At 48.9% G+C, this 12,226-nt stretch overlaps 1 protein-coding gene across 11 annotated transcripts in view; it reads left to right on the forward strand.

Moving 5' to 3' along the window:
- Positions 1–12,226, forward strand: part of Wnk2 (WNK lysine deficient protein kinase 2) — a 118,359-nt gene that overhangs the window by 59,205 nt on the left and 46,928 nt on the right. For 9 of the 11 annotated variants that reach the window (XM_070033301.1, XM_070033297.1, XM_070033295.1 and 6 more), the window contains exons 8-12: positions 1,100–1,391; positions 5,468–5,667; positions 8,948–9,103; positions 9,614–9,805; positions 11,320–11,907. In XM_070033301.1, coding sequence (XP_069889402.1) covers positions 1,100–1,391; positions 5,468–5,667; positions 8,948–9,103; positions 9,614–9,805; positions 11,320–11,907 — 1,428 coding nt within the window. The remainder of the gene's footprint in view (positions 1–1,099; positions 1,392–5,467; positions 5,668–8,947; positions 9,104–9,613; positions 9,806–11,319; positions 11,908–12,226) is intronic. The other 2 variants (XM_070033300.1, XM_070033307.1) reach the window with 2 other exon arrangements.

A 12,226-nucleotide genomic window follows, 5' to 3' on the forward strand; every position in this document is an offset into this window, starting at 1 on the left:
AGGGTAAAGTTCACAAGGACACACCTATCTGTGCACGTGTGCACACACACACACACACACACACACACGCACGCACGCACACACACACACACACACACACACAAATAAATGCTATCTGTGAGCATGTGACTTTATGTCATGAAGTTCCCACCATCACCACCAGTCTCTGATCGAGACTCCTGCCTTCCCTGTGAGTGTAGCTTGGCTACTCCATTCCATTCCTCATGTATGTTATTGTCTGATCAGTCCTGATGGGCACTGCTATTTAGCTGTTCTGGGTGCATCTCCTGACTTCTGTAACAGGAGGCTCCCTGAATGGTGCTGCCCCACTCTCTCAGAAAGCCCACACAACATCGTCAGGACTGAGGTCCTCAGGAAGGGAAGGGAAAACCAGGTAGATTTGACATCTTAGTTCTGATGAGTTTTCATGTGTTGTGGTCATCAGCTGTGGTCCAGCCAGAGCAGCTCCTTCCACAGGCCTCTTTGTTTTTAAAAAGTGGGGTTCAGCCATAAATATTTAGCAAGCTCACAGGGTTTCCAGAGGTCTTTGACAGTGTTCGTTGACAATGTTCTCTGTGGTGAATGGAGCCTCAGAGGGACTGGAAGTGTGGTGCAGTGTTAGACTGCCTGCCTAGAAATTATGAGGCCCTGAGATCAAACCTTAATTCCACACATGTACACACACACACACACACACACACACACACACACACACACACACACACACACAACACAAATGAGGTTTAGGGTTTTGCTGGGCACCAGTGTGTACCGCACTGCTCTCTTGACAGAGTTTAGACCTTTCTCCCTTTAGACTGGGCATCAGGGCCTGTAGGGACAGCAGCTGATATTCTAGAAGGCAGACCTGAGGATTTCAATAGAAGCTAGGGGGTAAAAGGTAGGAGGAAAGTTGTTGATTACTCCTTGAAAACAAGGGCAACACTTTAGGGGCACTGAATGGGACTCTCAAGGAAAGGGCCCCATACGCAGGAACTCACAGGCAGGCACCCATGGTATGGATAGCACAGTTAATCCCAGGCTATGTGGTATATAGGCAGGCCCACCAGACCCTGAGACACTGATAAGACCATCTTTGCAGATCGAGTCTGGATTCTTCCATGAGAGTGATGTGAAGATCGTGGCCAAGTCCATCCGTGACCGAGTGGCATTGATACAGTGGCGGCGTGAGAGGATTTGGCCTGCACTGCAGTCCCAGGAGCCAAAGGACTCTGGCAGCCCCGACAAGGCCAGGGGCCCACCAGCACCCCTGCAGGTCCAGGTGACATACCATTCACAGACCGGACAACCTGGGCAGCCGGAGCCTGAGGAGCCTGAAGCTGACCAGCACCTCCTCCCCCCGACGCTACCAGCCAGCGCCACTTCCCTGGCCTGTGAGTACATGGAATGTAGTCACTAGGACTAGTTGGGTCCCCTCTCTGCCACCCAGTGCAATCAGCTATGGGGCAAAGAAAAATGTCCTCACCTTTCTTTAGAATGCTTTGTGGGGGAGGCAGGTCAGCTCAGTGCAGCCTGTGGTGAGCTTTTAGCGGTCCTCCTGTAGCTGGATTATGGCTTTCAGCTGCAGGTGGTCCCCAGGAACTCTGTCTGGGTTCCCATTCCCTGTGCCTGGCTTTCTTCCTGTAGCACCATTGGTGCCAGGGCACATCATGATCTTTGGAAGAGATCATGTCCTGGGGTGTTTGGACCAGTAGATGGTCCTAAGTGCTAGGACACATAGATCCTGATTCCTTGGCTGGTTGGAGCCTGTTCGCACAGCCTATCTTTCATAGTGTGCATGGTAGGCTGAGTGTTGTTCCAGAGAAGGGATTATAACTTTTTTGTGTCTCCCACAACAACCTGTGACCAGAAAGGATTTAAGGCTCTTGGTATCTGGCTTCTCAGATCGGATGTGATTAAGTATGCTCTGAGCTTGTGAGGCTGACTCAGCCAGGTCCATTCTGGCTCCCCATTGTGAAGGCAGGTTCCTTTTCCTATCTCAGGGGAAGAATCCTGGGTCTGATGGAGGGAGTGGGGAATTTGAGGCCCACTCCTTGGAGGAGACATCTTTGCCATGGACAAAGAATGCTGAGGACTTGGCTTGGAGTATTTGCCATGGGATTTTCCATCCCTGATAGCTTCCTTCTAGTGGAAAGCCTAGAAGACCTATTGCACATTTTCAAGGGCATGTAGCCAATTCACTGGGAGTTGTTTTGAAGCAGGCTTTATCTAAGACCTAAGAGGATTTGGTGTCTTCTACCTGGTAGGCAGAAAAGTGCCCTGCATCTGGTCTCAATGTCTAAAACTTCTGAGGATGGGGGATGTCACATGGGTCTTATCCATTCCTATTGGAGTAGACTTTAGAGTCCAGTGACCTGGGCAGGTCACTATTTCAGGTTCTTCATGTGGAAAGAATCAAACTGTTAATTCTATATGAATGACTTTCATTTACATTAAAATAACTTAGGCTATGTAAATTTTGGCAAGCAACCCTCAGCTAAGAGTGTTGATGCACTGCTTGCTTCACTCCAGGCAGCTTGGGCTTGCTTGGGAGAATGTTGCTATATCATTGTTCTGTTTTTTGACATCTGAAAAATTAATAATAGCACAATTTTTTTGGTAAGACAACATTTTCCATAACAGACAGACAACTATACACTTTAGAATAACAATAGTTTAAGCAATTTCAATGATGGGAGTTTGGCACCATGAAATATGTTCTGTTGGTGCTCAGATGTAGGTCAGGTATGATTCACTATGAGAAAAATCCCATGAAGTTCAATCAGTTCAAACAAACACACTTCCCGTCTGACACAATACCCGTGCGTCATGTATAGAGCTGGGGTCAGCCTTCTCCAAGTGCTTTTACTCAATTATTGTAATTTCTTTAAAATAGATAATACAGTCATTCAGTACAGAAATCTAAGTCTAGCCAGCCACACCTGTAATCCTATCTACTCAGGAGGCTGAGATCTGAGGATTGTAATTCAAAGCCAGCCTGGGCAGGAAAGTCCATGAGACTCTTAATCTCCAATTAACCAGCAGAAAACCAGAAGTGGAGCTGCTAGAGCACTAGCCTTGGACAAAAAAATCTCAGGGACAGTGCCCAGACTGAGTTCAAGTCCTAACACCAGGAAAAAAAAAATCAAAAAGTACAAGCGTGCATAGCATGTCACTTAACTGTTCTTTCAGAGGCCAATTAAGGCAATTGTTGAGATCCTTTAACTGTCCTTTCAGAGATAATAGACATGTAATCTTTCACATGTGGACATACACACATGCATGTAAGATAAACATATTCATAGCTATATACATGCAAACCATATGCATGTACACGGACATGTGTGCCCTGCACACACCAATATGTGCATACACACATGGACAAAACCACTCCCTGCACATCTATGTGGCCATGGATGTGCCTCCAATGTGCAGGCATGGGAACACACACATGTTTGTGCATTTATCAGCACATTCTTGCATGCATGTCTGGGTAGACACATATACACATATATTCTTTCATATTCTCTATTCTGCAGTGGATAGCACCCCTCACATGCCCTTCTACACTTGGTGCTGGCTTCTACTGCCTTTGTTCTCCCATCCTGGGTATTTTACAATGACTGGCTATGCTGTGCCTGCTGGTGAGCTGTGGAGGCTGCCAGATACTCACATTATCTGAGTAGAACCTGCTCATACTCTTTTTTTGTCATTTATTTTTTGGTACTGGGGATCAAACCCAGGACATTGCACTTGCTAGGCAAGTATTTTGTCAGTAAACTACATCCCAGCCCCAGACCGACATTCTTATATTGAAAGATGCAACACTGGCTCACTTTTCATGCTTCTCCTGTGTGTCTTTCTGTTAGCGGTCCTGACCAAACTCAGTGAATGGCTTTCACTGGCACAGTACCTGAGCAACTGAGGACTACAACAACACAGCTTGCCAATGGGTCCTAAAATGACTTCTAAAATCAATTTTAATTGTACAAGTAATAAACACAATTACTTCCAACCTATAAAATCTGCACCCAGTGTCTAAGAGTTATTCCACTTGAAGCTTGTCAGACTGTATGCATTCTTCCCCCTGCTCCTCCTCCCTTCCTATTTGTCTAGGTAGAAATGACCATGTTAATGACTAGTTGGCGCATTAAAAATCACAGCCGCTTGTCTAATCGGTTTTGCTCAATTAAACCTCAGCATTCCTTATGCCTTCCTAGGTTCAAATAAGTTCTGATTAATCAGTCCCTGGGAAAATCGTTTTAATGCAAAGCCAACAAGATTTCCCTTTTACTTTGTTTAAATCATCCATGGACATAATACAAATACTTTGAAATGTAGCCCCTTATAAAAATAATTTGGTTTTCATAGGTGGCAAATCCCAATGCCCGTGGCTTTTGGAATCTGGAGGCAGTAAACCAAAAAGTACCATTTCTGACAGGTGTCCAAGTTTTACTCCTTACTGACGAGATCACACAGGCAGACTGACTTCACAGGCATTCTTGGTGAGACAAGCCTGTGGGTGGTAGGAAGCAGTTCCTGCCTGCAAATGTACAGACAGGTCTGTACTGAATTCTAGGTTGTGAGGCTATGCTACCCTCATCCGTGCGAGGCTGGCCTCTGGGAAGCCTGTCTGGGGTAGGCACCAGATGCACAGTGGAAACAGCCTCTCTCTTAGGAGGCCGGGGGTGGTGATTCTATACTCCCAGTACAGGCCTTTGCCACATGTGTGAAGGTGCTCTGAGTCCAGAGACTCACCCCTTTATCAAACCCCTTTATCCATAGGTGAAACATTAGCTTTATTTCCCTTTCTTTTTTTTTTTTTCTTTTGTGTATGTGCCAGGACTGGGGCTGTAACCCAGTGCCTCAAGCTCTCACTTGGCTTTTTTGCTCAAGGCTGCTTTTCTACCACTTGAACCACAGCTCCACTTCTGGCTTTTTGCTGGTAATTGGAGATTGGCTTCTAATTGAGAACTTCAGATTTCACCTTCTCGAGTAGCTAGGACTACAGATGTGAGCCATTAGCTCTGACTGCCTTAAAAAAAAAAAAGCCAACCAAAAAACTACTATAACATTTCCACAGCCTCCTAAGCTCTCTTGCACCTTTAAGAACTAGAATTCCTGCTTAGTGTCAGCATTACAGGTTCTGCCCCTGAGCACCGGGGTGGGCAGGGAAGGGTGGTGTCTACCTCATGGGAGGGTTGGTGAGACATGCCCACTCTGGCATCTGTACAGCTCTGACATCAGTCTGTGACAGAGTGGGAGCAAAGATGTGGCTCCTTCATACTGCTCTGTAGCAGGTAGTAGTTTAAACAACATGCAGGTATTATTCATGTAACCTGGAGAAACAACCTCATTCTTGTTCTGCAGAAGAGAATAGAGGAACAAGCCATTTACCTATGTGCAATGCTGTGTGTAGAGGTGGCATTAGATGTCCACACTCACTAAGTCATGGCTTTGTCCTTCCCAGCTGACAGTACCTTTGACAGCGGCCAGGGCTCCACGGTGTACTCAGACTCGCAGAGCAGCCAGCAGAGCATGGTCCTGGGATCCCTCGTGGATACTGCTCCAGGCCCAGCCCCTTGCGTGTGTAGCCCCCCTGTGAGTGAGGGACCTGGCCTGACACACAGCCTGCCCTCACTGGGAGCCTTCCAGCAACCCGCTGCCACGGTGAGTTTGAGAGCTACCCCTGGCCCTGTCCTCTCAGCTTCTTTGTCTGAGGGCCCTGGGGGACTCAGTCTATGAGGGCCATTCAGACTGTGGAGTGTAATCAGGTTTAAAATAGGCCTGTAGTCAGTTCTCCGTCATACTTCCCTGTGGAGATCCACAGAACCAGGACTTTGCTAGAAGCTAAGTGCTACACTTCTCATCTACCAGACAAGAAGTACAAGTGGGTCGGGTTACTACAGTGGCTCATACCTGGAATCCTAGCTACTCAGGAGGCTGAGATCTGAGGATCATGCAGACAGGAAAGTCCTTGAGGCTCTTATCTCCAATTAATCACAGAAAGCTAGAGGTGGAGCTGTGGCTCAAGTAGTAGAGTGCTAGCCTTGAGCAAAAGATGCTCAGGGACGTGTCTAGACCCAGAGTTCAAGCACCAGGATTGGGGGGGTGGGTATCCATCAAGAGATGGACCTCAGGAGCACCCAGGGTTTGGGGAGCTGTGATAGAACCAACCCAGCCTCATCTCAGGACAGGAGATGGTGATGACTGTCCAAGTACACATGTGCATAGAGCCTGCCCACTCAGGCCTGGGCTTGAGGTATAGTTTCATACCATCTAAGAGATAATAGAAATGCATTTTTGTAATAATGAAGCACTAGACTCAACCTCACCATTCAGCCTCAAGAGGGGATGTAGAAGAATGCCTAGCTCTTCTTCCCAACATAGCGATAGCCATTGAAAGACTGTGCTGAAAAACTAGGTCAAAGCATGGGGCAGGGCAGGGGGGGGGGAGGAGTAGGGCATCTCCAATGAGGGTTTTGCAGAAGGCAGAAGTGAACCCCACACTGTGAGGATGCTTGTGAAGTGATGTGTAGGATCCAAGAAGGTAGAAGAGGGGTCACTCTGGGCACCTGGTGTTTGATTTTTGCTCTATTGTTGATTTTTTTTTCCCTTAAAAAATATTGAAGAAGCGAAGCAATTGCTCACTTCACAGTCCCAAGTTCCTAGCTGCAGAGAATTTGCCTGTGACCTGGGTGGTGGAGCTGAGTCCTCAGAGACTGATTTAGATCCCCTGTCTCAGCTCTGTCTTCATTCCTCCCCTGGGAGCTGTTGTATTGGTTGTCACTTATACTCTCTGAGGTAGCATCTTCTTGATACTGGGTGAGTTTGTATGCTGTAGTCTCTGTGCCATGCACATGGCCTCTTTCTTCCACCTTGGTCTACATAGGGCTGGGTATTTGAAAGGAACTGGAGAAGTCTCTGAAAAAGCAATTAAAGCTATTGGATGTATCTACCTTTGCTGTCCAGAGCCCTAGGACATTTACAATTTTGTTTCTTTTACTTAGTAAAGTGAAATATAATTTTAAATGTCTGAAAGAGCTCATTTAGGAAAGGCAACATGCTGGTACAGAGGGTTGTTATTGTAAGGATTATCCAAGCAGGGCTAAGCTGGAATATTTTGCCAGATCTTTTACCTTCCAATCCTGATTAGAGTGCCTCACGGCACTAGCTTCCTGGGTCTTCCCTGGTCTGGATTTGGCTTATAAACCTTTGTTGATACACCTGATTTATCACCTATCTATAACTCAAGGTGAGAAGGTCAGAGGTGAGAAGGGCAAGAGCTCTTTCTCCTTTCTCCCTGCATATTAATATAAAGATTTTGGATACTGTGTGAGGACCTAGAAGGGCCTCCAGGTGTGCTGAGGGCTTTCTCTGCCCTCCTGGCCTTTCCTGGGGGAAAACAGACTGGGGGAAAGAGGAAGAAAAGGAGAACTACCAGAAGTGAAAGTCCATTCATTTATCTAAGGCCACCTGAACTCCTGAGCTGTACATGGTGGCCAGCAGACAAATACTCTGGCCGGGTTGGGGGCAGCTCATCTGCTTTGTGGCTTCAGGTATAACCAGGCTTTAGATTTGATCCCAACTCATGCCTGATCTTTCTACCTCACTGCCTCTGTCTCAAAAAAGGATTGGCTGTGAAAGGTGAAATGAGGGAGAGTGGTTTTGAAAATCCCTGTTCTTGTGCCATCCAGACGACCTGAGAGAACCTTCCCTATGAATTGTGTGCCCTGTCTTCAGTTGTGTTTCCTGTGAGCCCCACTCCCTTCTCACATTCCAGAAAAGTATTTCCTCCAGAAATAATTGCAGTCTGTGTCACTGCGCAGTAAGGGGACCCTTACAAAACAAAAAATCATGGACATAATTGCACCCCAGAATTAACAGACTTTGAGCCAAGTGTGGGTGGCTCACACCTGTAATTTTAGCTCCTCAGGAAGCTGAGATTCAAGGAGTGGGGTTTGAAGGCAGCTGGGGCAGTTTTCCAAGTAGCACCAAAAAGCCAGAAGTGGAGCTGTGGCTCAAGTAGTAGGATGCCAATCTTTTTTTTTTCTTTCAGTTGTGGGGCTTGAACTCAGGGCATGGTGCTGTCCCTGAGCGATACTGCTGAAAGCTAGCACTCTACCACTTTGAGCCACAGCATCACTTCCAGTTTTTGAATGATTAACTAGAGATAAGAGTCTCACAGGAACGTTTCTGCCTGGGCTGTCTTCGAACCATGATGCTCAGATCTCAGCCTCCTGAGTAGCTAGAATTACAGGCATGAGCCTGTAATTCACCCTGCTTAGAATGCAAGTCTTGAGCAAGAAAATTAAAGGACAGTACTTAAGCCTAAGGTCAAGACCCAGTACTGACATAAAAATAAAATCAACAAAATAGCTACAGTTCCTTTAGCATCTAGGCACTCAAACTCCCCTTTTTTGCTGCCCCATTTAGGCAGCCTCTGGTGATGCAGGCAAATGTCCTATCTGTGGCCCCATTTTTCTTTCCCAGTGGTGGAGTCTCAGAGGACATGACTTGCTGAAGGCTTCCCTGTGCCAATTTTGCTCCCCACTCCTGTGTGTCCTGCTGCTTCCCCAGAGCACCATTTCCATTTTTCCATATTCTGTAAAGTACCCATATGAATTCATCTACATTAGTCATTAGTATGAGTCACATTGTCGATAGCCCAGGCTGTGTCCTAAGGAGCTCTTCTCCATGGTTTTGTAGAAACTTTGTGGTGATGGTTTCTCACCGTTGTGTAATAACTCCATGGGTTTTGTGTTCTAGAACATTCTTTGGCTAGCTCTGACTGTCCTTGGCTTTTGAGCATTGTTAATGACACAACAGGACCACCACATTTGGCTTCTGCTGAGTCACCTTCCTGGAAACAGGGCTCCTAATGGGGAGTGGGTATAGGGATGACAGGAGCTGAGGACAGCTGCTGAACGCGGTCCTGCCGTATCCACAGCCTGGCCTGTCTGTGGGCTCCGTCCCACCCCCTGTCCGCCCTCCACTTCTCCAGCAGCATTTTCCAGAGCCTACGTTGAGCTTTGCCCCCGTGCTGCCACCACCCAGCGCCACTGTGGCCACAGGGCCATGCCAGACAGCACCTCCTGCCCAGCAGGTAAGTGCGACAGCTCCGTAAGGCCCTTTACATTGTCTCTCACTTCAGTTCAGCCATCCCTGCGACCAAGGTCTGTGAGCACCTCTGCAGGCTTAGTATGTGCTCCCTGGAGTTCCTGGGGTCTCTGGGTCTCTGGGTGAGGGGTAGGGGTAATTCATGTCTGCATGTGGTGTTTAGGGATCCACAGCTGTAACCAGGAGCTTATGTGTAGAAAGCTCTGCTTATACCTGGGATATGTATGCGAGCTCTGCCATATCCCTGGCTTCAGACTGCCAGGAGCCTGGTGATCTGTGTGAGTTTGTGTGAATGAGGTAGTGTCAGTCTGTGTTTCTGTGTGCCGATGTGAGTGCTGTGTCTATAAGTGTACAGTTGTGCAGATGTGCATGTGTAGACATGAAAGTATGTGTGTGAGCCGGGGAGCATGCACGTGTGAGGGTGAATGTAGATTCTGTCATGTCTGAGCGCAACACCCTGCCTCGGCAGGGATCTAAGGCCCACTTCTCTTTCCAGCTGCCTCCCATGGCCCAGCCTCCAACCTTGCCACAGGTTCTGGCTCCACAGCCCATGGGCACCATCCAGCCGGTACCCCCCCACCTGCCTCCATACCTGGCTTCAACCTCCCAGGTGGTGGCCCCTGCTCAGCTGAAGCCCCTCCAGATGCCACAGCCACCACTGCAACCACTGGCTCAAGTCCCTCCTCAGGTATCTCTGGCCTATAGCCTGTCTAACCTGGAGGAGGTACCAGGGCGTAGGCAGGTCTGCCTGTGACCTGGAAGTACTGGACTGGGGAGATAGGCCGCTATAGCAGCATGGTACAAACCCCGTGTTGCCTGGTGACAACCATGGCAGCTCAAAGAGTGTGGAGGCCAAGGATAGCCTCCCTCATCGGGATTGCCCTCCAGCCTCACCTTCTCACCCTGACAGGCCTTTCTCCCAGGCTGCAAGGCCTCTAGGCATGAATGGCAGATATGAGAAATTCCTTAGAAAAGGAGGGAGGGAGGGAGGGAGCAGCTGTCAACTCTAATGTCCAGAATGGGGCCAGACACAAGAATGGGGCAAGTCCCCATGTGGCAACTGAGTGGGGCACAGAGAGTGGGTGGGCTTGTTTCAGATGACTGTTCATCCTATGAAGCTATGTAAGACCAGGCCACGGTGGCTCCATGGAGTTCTAGTAGTCAGCTGAGTATCAATGTTTACTATAGGAAAGGCTCGCTTGAATGTCTTCTGATATCTTTATGTAGGGATGTGGTCTATAAGTAGTGACACCTAGCAGCGTGACTGGTACAGACCCCAATCAAAGTTGGGCATCATTGCTCGGCCCATGGTACCTATGATAAACTTGGTTGATGAGGATGGATTGTGATAGAAACAGGTCTCATTCTACAGGAGTTTCCTGTGGGATAAGAGGGTGTTCTGTATTAAAGTCCATCTGGAAGATTCTTTTATGTCATCAGTTGCTTGCTGAGCATGCCATGTCTTTGTGATGCCACTTTGGGTCAGCTCGGGAATCTCATTAAGTCATCATCTGGTTTGCTGGTTGTGATATTTAGCTGCTTTTCAAGTAGATGGCAGCAGGTTTGTGCTTTTGTTTTGCTGCCTTTTAATTGCACGAAGGTTTACGTGAAGTGCTATTCATGAGCATGCATGGGAAAGCAGTATTTTAGAGACATCCCTAAATGTGAGTGATAAATGCATAGGTCAGAGACAGCTATTTTCCAGCCATTGCTCTCTGGAAAGCTGCAGATGAAAGGTCCTCGTGCTGTTGGGAGGCTGCATACCATGGGAGTGTCAGCTCAGCCAGCAAAGGGGCTCCACTGAGACCCCTCCAAGGACTTGGGTTTCAGGTAGAATTTAGACACGTTTTAAGCTTCAGGCTGGTCAGATTTCAGTGCTTGAGTTTCATAGTTCTGACATGCCTACTCTGAAGATGCCAGACTATCTATAGAACCCAATGGTCGTTCTGACTTCTGTCTGAGCAACACCTGACTTCCACAGGGTCACCCATGCAGTCTGTCAGGCTGTGAACACAGGGAGTCCACTCTGTGTTACTGTCAGTGGGGGTGTCCAGCAGTTCATATCCAGACTGTCAGATTGCTTTTTGGATCAGGGTCTGGAAGGCAGAGCCATGGTCACCTCATCTCACTGTTCTCCCTGACTGTTCAGGTACCCTGAGCTCTATGGGGGTTGTAACTAACGTGCTGCTGTGTCTATTTCAGATGCCTCCAATGCCTGTGGTTCCCCCCATTACCCCTCTGGCGGGAATTGATGGCCTCCCTCAGGCCCTCACTGACCTGCCGCCTGCAAATGTGGCTCCTGTGCCACCACCTCAGTATTTCTCTCCCGCTGTGATCTTGCCAAGCCTCGCCACTTCCCTGCCCGCATCCCCGGCCTTGCCTCTACAGGCAGTCAAACTGCCCCATCCCCCTGGAGCGCCCCTGGCCGTGCCCTGCCAGACCATCGTGCCAAATGCACCAGCCACCATCCCTCTACTGGCTGTGGCCCCACAGGGTGTGGCTGCCCTGTCCATCCACCCTGCAGTGGCCCAGCTCCCAGCCCAGCTCCCGGCCCAGCTCCCGGCCCAGCTCCCGGCCCAGCTTCCAGCCCAGTTGCCAGCCCAGCCAGTGTATCCAGCAGCCTTCCCACAGATGGCACCTGGAGACATCCCACCTTCCCCCCACCACACGGTGCAGAGCTTACGGGCCACCCCTCCACAGACGGTGCCGCCTGTGCCTCCTCAGCCCCTCCAGCCTGGCGTCGCCCATCTGCCCGAGCAGGCTGCTCCGGCTGTCACCTCAGGGAGCCAGGTAATCCACCTGCAGGGCCTGGGTCTGCCTCCTGGCACCTAAAAACCCTCTGGACCAGGTTCAAAGGACATTTAGGCTGCTTCCTTCCTTCACTGGGCCTTGGCTCCTACTAACCACATGGACAGAGGGGCAGTTTGGAGCTGGTAAGTAGATAGCTCTTCCCTCTGGTTGTCCCCTCTTTGAAGAGATTGGTCAGGAGCAAGGCTAAAACCAGGATGGGACAGTTCTGCTGTGTGAACATCAAAATGACTAATGAGTTCTGTTATCTTACTATGTCTGGAGACCAGCAGCTGCCCTTTGTATGGCTAGGGGTTCCCTT

Source organism: Dipodomys merriami, unplaced genomic scaffold (genome assembly GCF_024711535.1).
Source record: "Dipodomys merriami isolate MVZ:Mamm:240054 unplaced genomic scaffold, mDipMer1.0.p SCAF_22, whole genome shotgun sequence".
NCBI lineage: Eukaryota > Metazoa > Chordata > Mammalia > Rodentia > Heteromyidae > Dipodomys > Dipodomys merriami.